This window comes from Sminthopsis crassicaudata, chromosome 4 (assembly GCF_048593235.1).
Source record: "Sminthopsis crassicaudata isolate SCR6 chromosome 4, ASM4859323v1, whole genome shotgun sequence".
In the NCBI taxonomy this organism is placed as follows: Eukaryota; Metazoa; Chordata; class Mammalia; order Dasyuromorphia; family Dasyuridae; genus Sminthopsis; species Sminthopsis crassicaudata.
The window spans coordinates 338,963,903-338,980,951 of record NC_133620.1 but is presented as its reverse complement, the minus strand read 5'-3'; the positions used below and the strand labels follow the sequence as shown (position 1 = coordinate 338,980,951).

At 41.4% G+C, this 17,049-nt stretch overlaps 1 protein-coding gene across 2 annotated transcripts in view; it reads left to right on the top strand.

Annotated features, from left to right (window-relative positions):
* The window catches only part of LOC141538911 (angiotensin-converting enzyme-like), a 41,989-nt gene continuing 24,940 nt past the window's right edge, over positions 1 to 17,049 (top strand). For both annotated transcript variants that reach the window (XM_074260879.1, XM_074260878.1), the window contains exons 1-15: positions 1 to 429; positions 1,722 to 1,889; positions 2,022 to 2,115; positions 3,284 to 3,427; positions 5,445 to 5,636; positions 6,047 to 6,144; positions 6,809 to 6,981; positions 7,853 to 8,076; positions 8,630 to 8,774; positions 10,137 to 10,235; positions 10,481 to 10,603; positions 11,216 to 11,427; positions 12,146 to 12,282; positions 13,208 to 13,366; positions 13,564 to 13,651. In XM_074260879.1, coding sequence (XP_074116980.1) covers positions 172 to 429; positions 1,722 to 1,889; positions 2,022 to 2,115; positions 3,284 to 3,427; positions 5,445 to 5,636; positions 6,047 to 6,144; positions 6,809 to 6,981; positions 7,853 to 8,076; positions 8,630 to 8,774; positions 10,137 to 10,235; positions 10,481 to 10,603; positions 11,216 to 11,427; positions 12,146 to 12,282; positions 13,208 to 13,366; positions 13,564 to 13,651 — 2,314 coding nt within the window. In that variant the 5' untranslated portion in view covers positions 1 to 171. The remainder of the gene's footprint in view (positions 430 to 1,721; positions 1,890 to 2,021; positions 2,116 to 3,283; positions 3,428 to 5,444; positions 5,637 to 6,046; positions 6,145 to 6,808; positions 6,982 to 7,852; positions 8,077 to 8,629; positions 8,775 to 10,136; positions 10,236 to 10,480; positions 10,604 to 11,215; positions 11,428 to 12,145; positions 12,283 to 13,207; positions 13,367 to 13,563; positions 13,652 to 17,049) is intronic.

Sequence of the window (17,049 nt, the reverse complement as noted above, 5' to 3'; positions counted from 1 at the left end):
GAAGCCGAGGGGGACTTTGGAGCTGGGTAGGAAGAGCTGCAAGGCGGAGAGGTGGGGGTGTGCTGAGCGTCAGCGTCTGCTGGCTTTATAATCCGCCCAGGCGAGGGAGGCGAGAGGCGGGAGCCCCAGTGCGCGTCCAGCTCAGCGTAGCGGCTCAGCGCAGCTCGGACTATGGTCTTCCCAGCCCGGGGCTGCCCCGGGCCGCTCGCGCGGCAGGTCGTCTTGCGGCTGCTGCTGGCCGGACTGCTTGTGTCGCCCGCCCAGGCCCTGCCCACCGAGCTGATGCCCGGGGACTTTCCCGCAGACGAGAAAGGGGCTGCAGACTTCGTCCAGAGCTACAACTCCACGGCGGAGGTGGTCCTGTACCAGAGCACCTTAGCTAGCTGGAATTACAACGTCAACATCACCGAAGAGAACGCAAAGCGGCAGGTGAGGGTTACTTGGGGCAGGCGGTGGAGCAACCTGGGGAGGTTTTTCGGGGAACCACTGTGGGGGGTGGGGGAAGATCCCATCAGCCAATCGCTGGCCCGCACGCAGCACCTTCGGTGGGCCCGGGATCCCTGCCTCTGGAGAGGAGACCCGGCTCTAACTGCTCCGTGCCACACTCGGCCACTTGTGAGCTCCTGGCTATGTCTCGGTCCGGCACTTCCTACCCAGGCTGCGGCTGGACCGTTGTCTTCAGGTTGGGACGGCCAGCTAGCTGCTGACTCCTCCCAAAGTGGCCCCTGCCCTCCTCTGCAACTTGACCGGGAATTAGCGGCCTCCAGCAGATAGAAGCCGGCAAGACTAGCGAGCTGGGGGGCGAGGGAGGAGGAACCTTAAGGTAGTTGCCCAGGTATCCCGAGGGAGAACAGGATAACCGGCCCTCCCTCTGAGCTCTTCCTAGGGGTGTTCACCCAGCTTTCCGCGAGAGAAAGATCCTGGGGGTCCATTTAGGTATCCTTCTGACTGTCACTTGATCTTTCCTCTTTCTTCTTTCTTCTTCTTCTTTCTTCTTCTTCTTTCTTCTTCTTTCTTCTTCTTCTTCTTCTTCTTCTTCTTCTTCTTCTTCTTCTTCTTCTTCTTCTTCTTCTTCTTCTTCTTCTTCTTCTTCTTCTTCTTCTTCTTCTTCTTCTTCTTCTTCTTCTTCTTCTTCTTCTTCTTCTTCCTCTTTCTCTCCCCTATATTCTTTCTTTCCTTTCTTTTTTTTTTTTTTTCCTCTGTGGTACAGAGAATTGGGTTTGGTATCATAAAGTCCCGGAAACAAATGTTCTTTATGTCTCCATTATCAATTTTAGAGCATAAGCTCCCCAAGAATACTGAGCAGTTTTTAATTTTTTGAGTCTCAATTGCCTTGTCTATAAAATGAGAATGTTGGACTAGATGGTCTCCAAGATCCCTTCTAACCCTAAATTTTTGATCCTTGACCCCACCCTTCTCAGACCAAAGGAATTAGTATACTTTCTGTTCAAACCCAGAATTCCTGGGATGTCGTAATCCATTTCTCTCCTAAAACAATAGACTGAGAAAATTTAACAATTTCTGCTGGATGAAAAGTTCTCATTGCATATCATTTTTCCCACCTTTTCCCCTGCTTTCAGTTTCCTCAACTGTGACATTAGGTAGTTCAATTAGGTGGTTCTTTAAAAAAAAAAATTATTATTTCTCTATAAATGTCAAAGCCTCCCTATTATTGAACTCTACCTCAATCCTCCACAAGTTGACCCTTCCATCCACTACAGGAGGAAGCAGACCTATTTTCTCAAGAATTCACTGAGGCATGGGGTATGAAGGCCAAGGAATTGTTTGACCCTGTCTGGAAGAACTTCACTGACCCCCAGCTTCAAAAGCTCATAAATTCTATTCGGGTCCTGGGCTCAGCCAATTTGCCCCTAGACCAGCGTCAGAAGGTAAGTGATGGTAGAGTGAAAAGATTGAGGGGAGAAGGGGGAGCCTTATGGGTCTGTATGTATCTCCTTCTGATGGGAGGGGGGAAGGATTACTAGACTGACTTATCACCTCCCTTCCCCCATCCTTACCAGTACAATACCTTGCTGAGCAAAATGACCAGCATATATTCTTCAGCCAAGGTCTGCTTTCCCAACAAGACTGCCACCTGCTGGGCCCTGGAACCAGGTACCTGTTCCTCTCTGAGGACCCCCTCCCCCATAGCTTTAGTCTTGGCAAAACCAACAGGAAGACAACTCCCATGGGGCTACTTTCTCTGTGTGAGAACGGAGGGGTAATGGGTAATGTGTATGCCCTTAAAGGGAAGAAACAAACAAAACCAGCCCATCTCTAGTGCTTCCCTGGGTTTATGGGCCAGGGAGATGTCGGCAAGGGTAGTACTGGTTTACCCCCTTTTCAGATAGTTTCAAGCAAACTAACTCATCCATATTCCCACCCCATTGTATGTCCTCTCCCCTTTCTCCTGCTTTTTCCCAGATCCACCACAGTGGATACATCCCTACTTTCTTTCCAACCTCTCCAGGCTCCTCAAATTCCCCTTATTTGAATAATTCCAATAGATTTGTCCCCTTGATTTACTTATTTGATCTTGATTAACCTTTTCCTTCCAATGATTTCCACCTCAACAGTTATTCATCCTATTTGAATCCTACTTGCTATATATTGCAATCTAATTTCTGAATTTATAATAACTCATTTTCATGAAACCTTGCAGGTTACATAGAACTTTCCAGTGTAGAGAGAGAATGCAAATAAAATCCTCCCCTTTTCCCTTCCCTCCCTTTTTTGGTCTTGACCTGTGATTTCATTAGTGTAGAGAAAACTCCCTGTGAAGCAAGTTTTGCCATGAAGATTGTCAATTTAGGGTCTCAGAGTTGCCTGCTGAGAAGTAGATTAATTTTATCAAAGTTTGTACAGATAATATATGTTAGAGGCATGATTTGAACCCATCTTTTCTTGATCTAAATCCACATCTCTGTCCACTAAGCTATGAAGCCTTGCCAGGGTCACATACCAAGTGTTGGAGTGATTCCAATAGGTTTTAAGTCTGTCTTGTGTGTGGGGGGGGGCTTTCTGTATATTCTGTACATCTCTATGTCTCTGTTGTCTGTCCCAGAGCAAAAATAAGTTCCCCAGGGTAGGGACCAAGTCTTTATAGCCTGATTTGTACAGCACCAATATGGCACGACTCATAGTTGGAAATTTTGAATATGTAGTAATGAATACTTATGGGAGCTAGAAGAGATGTCAGTCCCATTGCCCAATTTGGGACTGATAGATGCTCTGAGCACTTATATTGGAGCACCCTGTACCACCTCATTTGTCTATGTTTCAGAGCTTACAGAAATCATGGCCTCATCAAGGAGCTACAGTAAGCTGCTGTTTGCCTGGGAGGGCTGGCACAATGCTGTAGGGATTCCTCTGAAACCTGAATATCAATCTTATGTCAATCTCAGCAATGAGGCTTCCAAGATGGATGGTGAGTTTGTCCTTTTCATCTTTCCCAAGCTATTCCACGCCTGTCCTTTCTTTTCCTTCGGTCTTGTCTTCAACCCTCAGAATACATTCTGACCTTCTGGTAATCTTGTGGAGTTATTTTTTGTTTCTCACCACCCTCACACACCTTCTGTTAGGATCAGTGTCTCTTCCTCAACATATCACGGAGGTGACTGAAGCACTAGAGAATGGGCAAAGATGCATAAGGTATTCTTTGCCTCGTGGAGTTTACAATATAGATAGGGATACATGCAAAAACAATTAGGTAAGATAATCCATATTCTGATGGTAAAATGCAAACTTTTTTTCCCCATAAGGCAATCAGAGTTAGGTTACTTACCCACAGTCATACAGCTAATAAGCATCAAGTCTGGGACTTCAACTTATGTCCTCCTGATTCCAGGGATGGTCCATCTACTGCACAAATTAGCTGCCCCAGAAATAAAAAAAAAAAACTCTTAAATGCTGTGATTCCTAAAGAAGATATTTCTCAATTTCCTGTCTAATTTTAATTCTTTTTCTTTGTAACTAGTAGAGTTTGAATGAAGAAATCTTTCTGTCCTCATAACTGTAAAGAGATGATCCTCCCAGATCGTGCTTATCTCATTCTACCAAACCAGTTCAGAAATAGAACCTCCCTTTTGTTCACCATCCCCTCCTCCCTTTGCAGCAGAAACTGTAAATAATATAAAGCAGAGGAGTCAGATCCCTTTAGAAGATTAAAATGTAATTGGGAAATATTTAATAAAATAGAAAATACAACAAAGCATAGATAATGTTACATTTTAGAAACTAAATCAGTATGCATCCACTGAGATCCTTCTATATGGATCAGCAGCTTCAGATTCTATTTCATTTGACACCTGTATTTTAAAGCATTCACATTTTAAATGATTTGACCTGCCTACAAAGAAATCATTGTTTTAACCCAAGATCCTTTTCAGCCCTAAAATGATATTATACTGTCTCTATACTCTTATCTTCCATAGGGATCTCTTCCCTATCATAAAATTTTTTCATACTATATAGTCTATAAGATTTATAATGTTTCCCTTATAATGTAGATCTGTGTATTCAAGCTAGCCACTGGCATCATTCTCATTTGCACTCAGAATTTACAATCACAGTCATGATAGAAATTAGGGACAAGTAAAATCAACCCTATCCTTATCTAGAGGAAGTTTGTTTAAAAATATTTTTTAAATCAGCTAATAAATGGAAAAGAACAGAAAGCTCTGGATTCAGGGATCTGTCCTTTAATATGGAAAAAATGAGAAGGGAAAAAAAAAGGAAAAGGTAACTTACCCTGACTTGGATTTACTAACAATTAGATTACCCCTTTTCCTTCCCACACTCTGGTTATTTCTGTTCTGTCTGCTCCTGATAGATGAAGATGTTGGCCACCCTGGCTTGATTAACACCCTTCTCCTGTACCACTGTCATTAGGATTCTGTCATCTCATTGTCTACCTCAAATGAGGTAGCACAGGGCTTGAAACATAGTAGTGACTATATAAATACTTTACAGATACATAGATGTAACTATAGATATAGATATATAAATAACATACATATAATTTATATATATAATATAGAGAAATAAATATATAAATATAAATATAGAGACATAAACATGTAAATATATAAATCTTTTCCCTTCCTACTTTCCTGTATGGAAGCCATAAACTCTTAACTCAGTCCAGATTCCCAAACTCTTCCAGGGATCCCAGTATCACTTGCTGGGTCAGGATACCTTCCCTCTGCCTACAGAAAATTTGCCTTTTCTCAAAAACAATGACTTATGATCCAATCTTGTGAGATTCCATCTCCTCATGCTTCTAACCTTGGGCCATTTTCTTCCTTCTCATCCTCTCATCCTCACCTTGAACTAAAGGAAGTGATATATGAGACAGTCATCAGACTGTGAATCTTCTAATGGGAATTATTTATGTATCACCTGGGTATGAGAGGACCCTTGGACTGGAGGTATTTCCTTGGCAGGCTTTCAGGATACAGGAGCATACTGGCGTTCTTGGTATGATTCGCCCACATTTGCGGAAGACCTAGAACGACTGTACCAACAGCTGGAGCCACTCTACCTGAATCTCCATGCTTTTGTACGTCGTGGCTTGCACCGTCGCTATGGGGACAAGTACATCAATCTCCGTGGCCCTATTCCTGCTCATCTTCTGGGTAAGAACCAACTACCATCCTATCTTCCCATGGGTTGGAAGGGAAGTGCAAAATGACATAGATAGGATGTCAGGGGTAGGGACAGTAGTTACGGTGGGTGTCCTGCAGTCCTTAGCTTTCTGATAGTGTCTTCAGGGTGTCAAGAGAAGACCCTACCCTATTCAGAAAAGCATTTTCTACCAAAACACAGGCTAACCTCCTGCCAGGTCTGAGAAGCCTAGAATATTCACAAGAATATGATATTAATCCCTAGATTCTCTTCCTTCTTCCATTGTCAACATTCCAGTTTGGCTACGTTCTTGTATGAGCCTCTGACTGAGACCCCCATGATACTGGCTGATCATAGGTGATGTTGCCTGACCTTGGCAATATAGGTAACTGGATGTTATCTTCTCTGCTTGCTTCTGCAGGAAACATGTGGGCACAGAGTTGGGAAAACATCTATGACATGGTGGTTCCTTTCCCAAACAAGCCCAATCTAGATGTCACCAACACCATGGTGCAGAAGGTAGATATACTTCTAAGAGGTAGAGGATGATTATCCTCTGGCTGATCCAAACTGAACGATCTGGGACAGTATCTCCACTAAAATCTCCATGGTCATGGTGGTCAGCAGGGACAGAGAAAGATGAGCAAGAGTGAACTCAGAAATGGGCAGAAGGACAAGTGTGGGGATGAGGAGTAAGGGTAGAGAAAGGGAATTAATCAAGAACACAGAAGAACAGGAGGGATGGAAGGTTCTCCTTTAATTGAAGATCTAAGGAACAAATATTTTAGTATAATATGGGAAAGATTCCAGTCTTGGTAAACCCTAGGGTTAATAGACTAGTGGCTTTCTGCCTTTGGTGAGCATGCTACCCCCATCTTCTTCTCCATCCCATTTGAGGGCAGAAGAAATCCCTTGTTATCAGTGACTACTTTCCCCTTTGTCTATTTTTTTGTCCAGTAAATAATTCATCCTTTTGAATGGGAGGCAAATCACAGAATCAAGCCCTGTCCTAGGCTGCCTCTGGGCTGGAGGAGATTCAGCTTTATTATGGGAGTGATCTGAAGGGAGATAGAGAAAAGGATGGAGAGGGATGAGATCCTGTTTCTGGGCTGGAGATGCTGCAGCTGACCCTGCCCCACGTTGTTCTCTCACCACCACTGCTCTTCCCCCTATCTCCCCCCAGGGCTGGAACGCCACACACATGTTCCGCGTTGCTGAAGAATTCTTTACATCCCTGGGACTACTGCCTATGCCTCCGGAGTTCTGGGCCGAGTCCATGCTGGAGAAGCCGAATGATGGACGAGAGGTGGTATGCCATGCCTCTGCCTGGGACTTCTACAACAGGAAAGATTTTAGGTGCACTTCGTCCTACAGGGATTCTTTGGCATTTGGGAGGAATAAGAAGAAGATTCATTAAATGTTAGCTAGCTGAGATTACCATTATCCAGAGTATTAGGCCATTCAGAGGATTCCTGGGAAGCCCCCTAACATACTCCTGAGAACATGACAGAAAGGGCTCTTGAAACAAAATCAGCCTGATGGACCATGTCACTAATGACAGTGGTATGGGGTCAAAGGGATGACCAGAGCTCTCCTCTCCCTCTTCATCCGTAGTTCTGATGGCCGACCCCTGCCTCTTTATTTTCATGCTATTACTGCTTCCCATAGAGGGAATAAAGCAAGAATTTTGAACTGTTTTTATGTCATGGATCCCTCTGTTAATTTGATGAAGTTAATGGACTGCCCCTTCTCAAAATATTTTTAAATGCATTCAAAAATTTTCATAGAATTACCAAAAAAACCCAATTATATTAAAATAAAGTTCTCATGATAGTTTTTTTTATTTTTAAAGCTTTTTATTTTCAAAACATATACACAGATAATTTTTCAATATTGACCCTTGCATAGCCTTGTGTTTTAGATTTCCCCTCCTTCCTTCTACCTACTCCCCTATATGGCAAGCAATACAATATATGTTATACATGTTAAATAGATATCTCATAATAGTTTAAAAAATTATGGGCCTTCTAAAATCTAACCATACACTCCTTGAAGGCTTCTTGATTCCAGGTTAAGAATCCCTGGACTAGAGGAATATTTCATTTAATTCTCCTTTCACTGGTAGCTTACATGGTCTTCCCTTCTCAGCTTTGTTGTCCAGTTCCGTCCTAAGTAGGCCTCTGTCTGCTTAGCCCACCCCCACTTCATCTTCCTTCTCCTGCCCTAGGATTAAGCAGTGCACAAGAGTGACCATGGACCAGTTGTCCACTGTGCATCATGAGATGGGCCACATACAGTATTACCTTCAGTACAAAAATCAGCCTGTTTCCTTGCGAGGGGGTGCCAACCCTGGTTTCCATGAAGCCATCGGGGATGTGCTAGCCTTATCGGTCTCCACACCTGCTCATCTAAACAAAATCGGCCTGTTGGACCAAGTTATCAGTGACAAGGGTACGTGATAAGAGGGATGACCAGAGCTTTCCACTCCCCCTTCATCCTTAGTCCTGATGGCTGTTCTTCCTGCCCTTTCTACTCTACCTCCACCCCTGCCTCTTTATTTTCATGCTATTACTAGCCTTAGAGGCTTTGGTAGAAAAAGGAAATCTCAGAGCTGGGCAAGAAAATAGGGAGAGGGAAGAGCAGTGATCACAGAGTACAGCCTGAGATGGGCCTAAAATGGAAAATGTCCTAGATGGGGCATAGGAACAAAGGACACGAAATTTGAAATCTAAAGACTAGCTCTGCCATTTACCACCTATGAACTTTGGGTAATTCAGTTAATCTTTCTGATTTTTTCTTTTGTTCCTTATAAATTGTAACAATTTGGTTAAATGGTCTTTAAAATCCCTCTCTTCCAGTTGTAAATGCTATGATCCTTTCTCTCTACTTTTCTTTGTCTTGAACGCAAATTACTCCTTTTCCCAAATCCTGAAGCCAATTCTCCAGGATAAATCCTGTCCTTTCCTTCCTTCTTATCCTCACTTATCCTACAACTATCTTTCAGAAAATGACATCAACTACTTGTTGAAGATGGCATTAGAAAAGATTGCCTTCTTGCCCTTTGGTTACCTGGTGGACCAGTGGCGTTGGAGGGTCTTTAGTGGGCTCACAACTCCATCTCAGTACAACTCTGATTGGTGGTACCTTCGGTAAGCAAACATCTAGGAAAAGTCATCCTTCATCTTCTTTTGCTTCCTCCCTGGCAAAGACACTCTGGATAACGAAGAAAACACCAATTTGCAGGGCAGTGGGTAGAGCACCAGTCCTGAAGTCAGGAGGATCCGAGTTTAAATCTAATCTCAGACATTTAACATTTCCTAGCTGTGGGTGTGACCCTGGGCAAGTCACTTAACCCCAATTGCCTCAGGGGGAAAAAAAACACCAATTTGCCCCAGTTGCTACCCTTCCCACCATACTTCTTCCCTGTCCCTCCAACAGAAAAACTTTAATTTTTGAGTTTGTGGGCAAAGTATATTAATTACTGGACATGAAATCAGACAGGCCTGGATTAAAATTCCACCTCTATTCCCCAGATGTAGTCTGGACAAAAAAATTACTAACTTTCTCTGAATCTCAAATTTTTTCATCTGTGAAATGGATTAACTTTGTAAGTTAGGATAGTTGTGTAGTTCAAAGGAAATAACTTAGATAAAGTAGTTGGAAGACTTGTAAAGTTTCTACATGCTGATGCAGAAGTCTTAGTGCCATTTGAAGCTACCTAAGCTTAAGAACACTAACACTATTAAAAACACTGTTAACTAAACTAACACTTAAAAATGAACATAGTATTAAGACTGGGACACACTGTATAAAAATCTGTTATTTGTGTTAGTAACCTGATCCCTATCCTCCATGATAGTTGATTCATTTATATAATGAAAGGGTTGGTTCTGGTTACCTTTTCCATCTCAAAACCCTACAATTTAGGTTTACAAAGCTCTTTTATCCCATTAGCACTGTGAAGTGAGTGGCTAGTTTATCATCAGTATCCCCATTTTACAAAAGGGGAAACTATAGCTCAGAGAATTCAAATAACTGGTCCTTGGTCACATTGTAAAGTATTAGAACTGGGATTCAAATTCAGGTGACATCTTACTTCAAATGTACGAGTCTTTCTGTTATTACCACAGAGCATCAGCCACCTGGTCTTTCCCCTACAAAATCCAAACTAATAATAATAGCAATGTTTATCATATAGTACTTTAAGGTTTGTCCAGTGCTTCACAGATATCTCATTGGGTCTTTATAACAACCCTGGAGGGAAGGAGCTATTACTATCCTCATTTTACAGTTGAGGAAACTGAGGCAGACAGAAGTAAAATGACTTGCTCAGGGTCACACAGTGAGTATCCAAGGGCACATTTGAAATCAGGTCTTCCTGAATCCAAGACCAATGCTCTGTGTACTATGGAACTTCCTAACTGCCTTATACTAATCAGACTGCCTGTATCTAAACCTTTGCTTAAACTCCTGTGTTTCTGGGTAATAGGTCACTCTTTTTTCTCTTCTAGGACTAAATACCAGGGCATCTGCCCTCCCATATCCCGGAATGAAACCCACTTCGATGCTGGAGCAAAGTATCATGTCCCGGCTGTTACACCATACATCAGGTACAGTAATATTGTTCCCTTCTCTCACTCTCACCCTTCCTATCTCTACAATGTTTTCTTGGCAATTGAGTCGCCGTTGAATTCATCTCAGGACTAAGATCTGGGATGTTATAGAGAAAAGGGACCGGTCCCAGAATTTAAGGGAAGAAGGAAAGATCTATGTTCTTCCACTCTCCTGCTATCTTAGATAGGAAGCAGAAAAAGAGCTTGAGCATTTCCAATGATGCAAACAAATGTATCCACAGGTATTTTGTGAGCTTTGTCCTGCAGTTCCAGTTCCACAAAGCTCTGTGTGCTGAAGCAGGCTACACCGGGCCCCTGCACTACTGTGACATCTACCAATCTCGAAAGGCTGGTGACAAACTCAGGTAGGCTTTGGGAGAAGGCAGGGAGTCTTGGAAAGGAAGAGGGAGAATAAAGTGGATAGTATGGTACTTCTATACAGGGGGAAAGGGGAATGACAGATTATATTTGTGGGGAGTCCACCTCTCTACCATTAAATCTGCAATTAGATTGGATTCCCCCAGTGTAGGGGGAAGGGAAGGGGAAGAACATAAGCATTTATATAGTGCTTTCTGGGAGCCAGACATTTGGCTTACAAATGCTATCTCATTTGCTTCTCATAGCAGCCCTGTGAGGTAGCTGCTATTATTTCCATTTTACAATTGAGGAAACTAAGACAAAAAGAAGTTGTGATTTTCCCAGATTCACACATTTTTAGTAAGGTCAGATTTGAACTCATATTGTCCTGATTCTAGGATCCTCTATACTACCTGAATATGCAGCTATTGCTGTACAGCTAATGGTTAATTTGACATTCCCAATTTTGTTTATCCCTTAAAGAGCCCATGGATTTCCATGGTTCTCATGGTCTAATTTACACAAGAGCAAGTAGAAGTGATGTAGAGAAACCCAATTTCAGAGATAAGGCAGGTAAACTAAGTTAGAAATCTCTCCTGAACCCCTTGTACCCATTTCAGGGAGGTATTGCAAGCAGGTGCTTCTCGGAGCTGGCAAGAGATACTTAAGGGGCTGACAGGCTCAGAGACTATGGATGCAGGACCACTTCTTGAATACTTCCAGCCTCTCACCAATTGGCTGCAACAACAGAACCAGAATAATGGCGAGGTCCTGGGCTGGCCTGAATTTGACTGGCGTCCTCCAGTGCCAGATGGCTATCCAGAGGGCATCGGTAATGTCTGCAGGGGAAAACAATGCTAGACCCTGAAGTGATGGTGCTAGAGCTCACTTCATTTTCTAGCAAAAGCCTTATATTATTCCTGTCATTAAAATAAGAATATGGGGAGAGGTCTTCCATCCCATAGACTTACTCTGTGAGCCCTTCAGAAGTGATTCAGGGATTGGAAAACACCATACCAGCTTCTTATACCTTGGAGCTACTTCATAAGCTCAACAATCCTTTCAGATTCCAAGATGATCCATAGGTTCTGAGTTCTTAATACCTAGGCTCTATGAACTCTGAGCTATGTTCTGATTGGCTGGGATGCTGAATTGCTTGGTTGTGCTGATCATGGGTTGGGTGCTTCAGGAAACACTTCCATTCTTTTATTGTGGGCAGATCTCATAATTTCTAAGTTTGGGGAAAAGCTCAAAGCCTGCGTAGAGGATCAGGCTTGGAAACAAGGGAAGGGATAAGAGAGATGCAGAGAGGGGAAAAGGAGGGGGAAAGGGGAATCAATGAATCCATCAAATGAGTATTTATTGTTTGCTATGCATACCAGGCACCTGTGTTGATCATGGTGGTTACAAATACAAAGAGGAAAGGAAATGGGATGAGAAAAGAGGAGGGAAGAGAGATGAGAAGATAGGGAGAGAAGAGTCTGGGATTTGGAGAAGGAAAAAGGGCTACCTTGAGCCAGTTTGTGTCTTCCCCTTCCTCCCTTCAACAGACAAGCTGACTGATGAAGCAGAGGCTGAGAAGTTCCTTGAGGAATATGACCGGTTGGGACAAGGCATAATGAATGCATATGTAGAGGCCAGCTGGGCTTACAACACAAACATCACCGGGGAAAATAGCAAGATTATGGTAGAGTCCCCCACCATCTCCTCTCCTACTAGCCCCATCTCTGGGACTGCCTCCTCTCTATTCCTAACCTGTGTCATGAATTTGTCTAGGAAAACCAACCTTATCCCTTCCCTCTGAGCCCCCTTCCCCATTGCCTCCCTTTTCTTCTTTGGTCCTACTCTTAATGCCTAAGACTCAGGAAGGGAAGCTGCTTGGTCTGGTGGGGGAAGAGAGCCATAGTGGTTGGGGTACTCATTCTGTTTTATATACCTACATACCCTTGATCATGTGAAAATTTGTCAAGTAAAAAGGGGTTTTGAGTGGAAAAGTTTAAGAAGCTCTGCTCTAAGCAATGTTCTAAGATTATAAGTTGCAGAGAATATGATGACCTACATTAGCAAAAGAGTTTCTTCACTTGAGAGTTCCCTATGTCATTGAATGCAGAGATGCATTCCTTATTCATATGAATCACTTTTAGAGCTGGAAGAAAGCTCATTTATTTAAATAAGGAAACTAAATTCCATAGAGGTTCTTCAAGGTCACAAAGGGAGTGAGCAGCAGAATCAAGATTCATACTTAAGCCTCCAGGCTCCCCATCCAGCATACTCTTTACTTGCCATAAGCTTTGAGCAAATAAAAGTAGCAAATTTGCCAATATGTTCCTTTAGGTATTAGCCCTAAGGTCTCCATCCTTATAGACATCCATATATAGACCTTGAGAGACAGCCCTGTGTATTGAAAGGAACAGACTAGGGAGTCTATGTATAAGAACACAATTCCCTCCCATAGGGTCTGTGTTCAGAGGTATAACTAAAGTAGTATAATCAATGCAGATTGAACCAATGAACCAGAGATAGGAATGAATTGTAGGATCTAAGACTTTGCCTTTTGTGGATTGGGATTGGCTCATTGGTATAGCCCAGCCCTTATGCTTCCGCCCTCCTAGTTGGAAAAGAACCTGGAATTGTCTTCTTACACCCTACAATATGGCACCCGTGCCCGCCAGTTTGACACCAACAGTTTCCAGAAATCATCAGTGATACGACTCCTAGGAAAGCTTCAAGATTTAGGTCGGGCAGCCCTGTCTCCAACAGATTTGGATAAGGTATGATTATGACTGAGGATCTGGGAGCCGGGGAGAATTTGTTAATTGGGAGAATTCCAATGGAGAACAACAGATTAGGAGGAAGGAAGATTTGCATAGGGAGATAAGAGCTGAAAAAGGTTAAAGGTCCCCCAAATGGAAGAGGTACTTCCTATGGCACTTCCTAGGTAATACCATTGCCTCTCCCTGATTTCTAGTACAATAAGATCCTATTGAAGATGGAATCATCTTACAGTACAGCCAAAGTGTGCCGGGAAGATGGTTCCTGTCTACCCCTGGAGCCTGGTGAGTATGGATGTGTTTTTGTTAAGGAAATGGGTGGGGTGAGTTGGAAAGAATACTTAAGGCTAGCTATGGTGGAAATAGCCATAAAGCATAGTCTACTTGTCAAGTCTTCAAATTTAGTGTGTTTGTAGATTACCTTTATCTTCTCTCCTAGTTTTGTGTTGTGGAGAGTTTGCTGGACTTGGGTTGAAATGCTAACTTTTTTACTTGAGAACTTGGTGACCTTAGGCAAATTACTTGAACCTAAATCATTTATAAACTTGTACTGAGTAGTCAAGAGGAAAGTGTTTTGTAAACTCTAAAGCACTTTCTTGAGAACTCCATCTCTGGTCCTTTTCCAACAGTGCCAGGAATCTACTTTGCCTTGATTCATCACCTTTCCTTAGATCCAAACATTTTTTTTATTTCCATCCCCAGTATTCAGGTAATCTAGGCCCATTGGGTTTCTTATGAAGACTTCACTTTTTTGTGCAAAGAGTGCATCTTGTTTGTAGTTAACTCGACTCATTTCTTCTTTTTTTCCTCCTTGCTTCCACACGTGTCTTCTACTCTTCTGTACTTCATAATTCTTTCTCCTTCACTCTCCTTCTATTTGTGCTTCCATTTGACTAGCAGAAGCACACCAGTCCTCAGCAATTCTAAGCTCTTAATAAGAATGATTGTTAGTATTTACATGATGCTTTATGGCTTTAAAGTCCTTTCACAATTATCATCTCATTTTTTAAATTATTAAAGATTTTTATTTTCAAAACATATGCATAGATAATTTTCGAAATTCACCCTTGCAAAACCTTGTGTTCCAAATTTTTTCCTTCCCTTCCCTCCATTCCCTCTCCTAGATGGCAAGTAATCCAATATATGTTAAACATATGCAATTCTTCTAAACATATTTATACAATTATTATATTATCTTATTTGATCATCAGCAAACCTTGAAAAATTCTATTAGAAAAATTCTATGAGAAAACTAAAGCAGACAGAAGTTGAATGATTTCTCTAGCTAGAGAGAATCTGAGGCTAGATTTGAACTCAGAACTTCCTGACTCCAGGTTCTATTCTCTGTACTGTCTAACCCTTTTCTTAGCATTCCATCAACCCAAAAAGGCCTTTCCCATCTACCTATCATTGCAAACCTAAGTAATCCCTCTTTTTCCAAGAACTTTCTATATATTGGTAGTGTTGGAGAGACATTCTTTCCTATTTGATCCTTGTCCAAAAAGGTCTTAACTGCCCAATTTCTCCAGCAGAATAAATAATAGGAATAGAGTGAGGGAGAGAAGAAAAACAACACAGGAGACAAAAAGTCCTCCTCTTCTCCCTCTTCTACCCTGGATGAAGCGGCATGTGACTAGGTATATTAGTGCATGGGAGAAGGCATGCACATATATATAGAATGTGTGAAAAAGAAGGTACCATCCAGGAATCATGACAATGACTCTGCCATATTTGTCATTAGTCTTACCCTGTTTTAAGTGTTTTATCCTATCTGGACTATCAAAAGGATGTAGAAAAACCTGGAGGAAGTCCACAGAAGGAAGAGTAAGAAAATCAAAGGATGGAAACTGGTTCCTTATGGGGGAAAGCTTATTGGTATAATAAGAATAGCTCACATCTCTCATCTGCCTCTTAAAGTTTACAAAAATACTTTATCACAAACCTAGAAGGTATGTGATATAAGTAGGAAAGAAAATAGGAAAGGATAAGTAGGAAAGTAGGAAAGAAGGATAAATATTTGTTGAGTATTTATCAAGCATCTACTATGTACCAGGCACTGTGCTTAGTGATTTACAGATATCTCATTTGATCCTTACAGCAACTCTGGGAGGTAGATGTTATTATAATCACCATTTTACAATTGGGGAAACTGAGGCAGGAAAAAGTTAAATGACTTATTCAGAGTCACACAACCAGTAAATGTCTGAGGGCTCAGGCCCAGTACTCTCTTACATTAAAAAATTTTCATTGAAAGAAAAATTTGCAAGGGTGAAACTATCTTTACATATATTGAAAATAAAAGGCTATTATTAATTTTTTTCATTAAATATTTCTAAATTATATATTTTTTAAATATTAACATTTATTTATTAAAACTTTTAGTTCCAAATTCTCTCCCTTCCTTCCACCTCTTCCCTATTCTTTGAAAATGCAAACAATATGTTTTCAATTATACATGTGAAGTAATGCAAAATATATTTTCACAGTAGCCATGTTCCAAAAGAAATGCTGACAAAAAAGAAAAAAAGTAAAAAAAATATGTTTTAATCTGTACTCAGAGTTCATCAACTCTTTCTCTGGAAGTGGATAACATTCCTCATGAATCCTTTTGAATTGTCTTGATAAAATAGCTAAGTCTTTTACAATTGATCATCCTTGCAAGATTGCTATTAGCATATGGTATTCTAGTTCTGCTCAATTCACTTTGCATTAGTTCATAAAAATTTTTCCAAATGTTCTGAAACCATCCTGTAAATCATTTTTTATAGCAGAATATCCTACAACTTGTTCAGCCCATTTCCCAGTTGATGGGTATCCCCTCAGTTTTCTAACTCTTTGCCACTACAAAAAAAAAAAGAGCTGCTATAAATATTTTTGTACAATATATTCTTTTCCCATTATATATCATCTAACCACATAGGTGGTATTATGTCAGTTTCATAGATGAAAAGCTAAGGTAGATGGTCATAAAAACCAATCAACCTTAAAGTGTCCATTTCTGTTCATCTGTTAGGTGAGAGGGAGATGAAGGACTAAGGTCAAAGATTAGTTATAGAGCTAGGAGAAAGGTACTGTTCTTATCATCCCATTTTACAGCTTATTGTTTTGCTGAAGGAGACACACTTAGTAAATTAATGTTAGAGGCTGATTATGACCTCAGGACTTTCTAGCTTCAGGCCCAGGACTCTGTCCATTGCAAGACCTAATTGCCCAAGTCAGTGACTTAAATTTGAGAGGCAAAAGTAAGGGTAGGAGTGAGATCTTTTCAAGTCCTGTGGGAACACCTCAGGTTTGGAACCGTTGATATGAAGGATGTGATTAGGGATCAAGAAGAATAGAATAAAAAGATTGCTGAAAAGTTTGAGGGGGAAGGATAACCCTGCTAAGATCATGCAGTATAAATTTCTAATGAGCTATTTTCAGTGTGATTTTGCCACTTCTAGTTACATTCAGCTCAGACAATACCATTTTATCTGAAGTTGTTACTTTAATTTTTTCCAATGACCTTCACATCTATCATATTTGAAGCTAGGAGGTAACCTTGGGCAGATATCCCTATTTTACAGATGAAGAAAATCTCACGTAGGCAAAATGTGACTGAAACAATGCAGTGAATTAATGAAAGAGCCAGGGCCAAAAATGCATTGTACCACACTATTTCTCAGTCCATTCCTATGTGACCC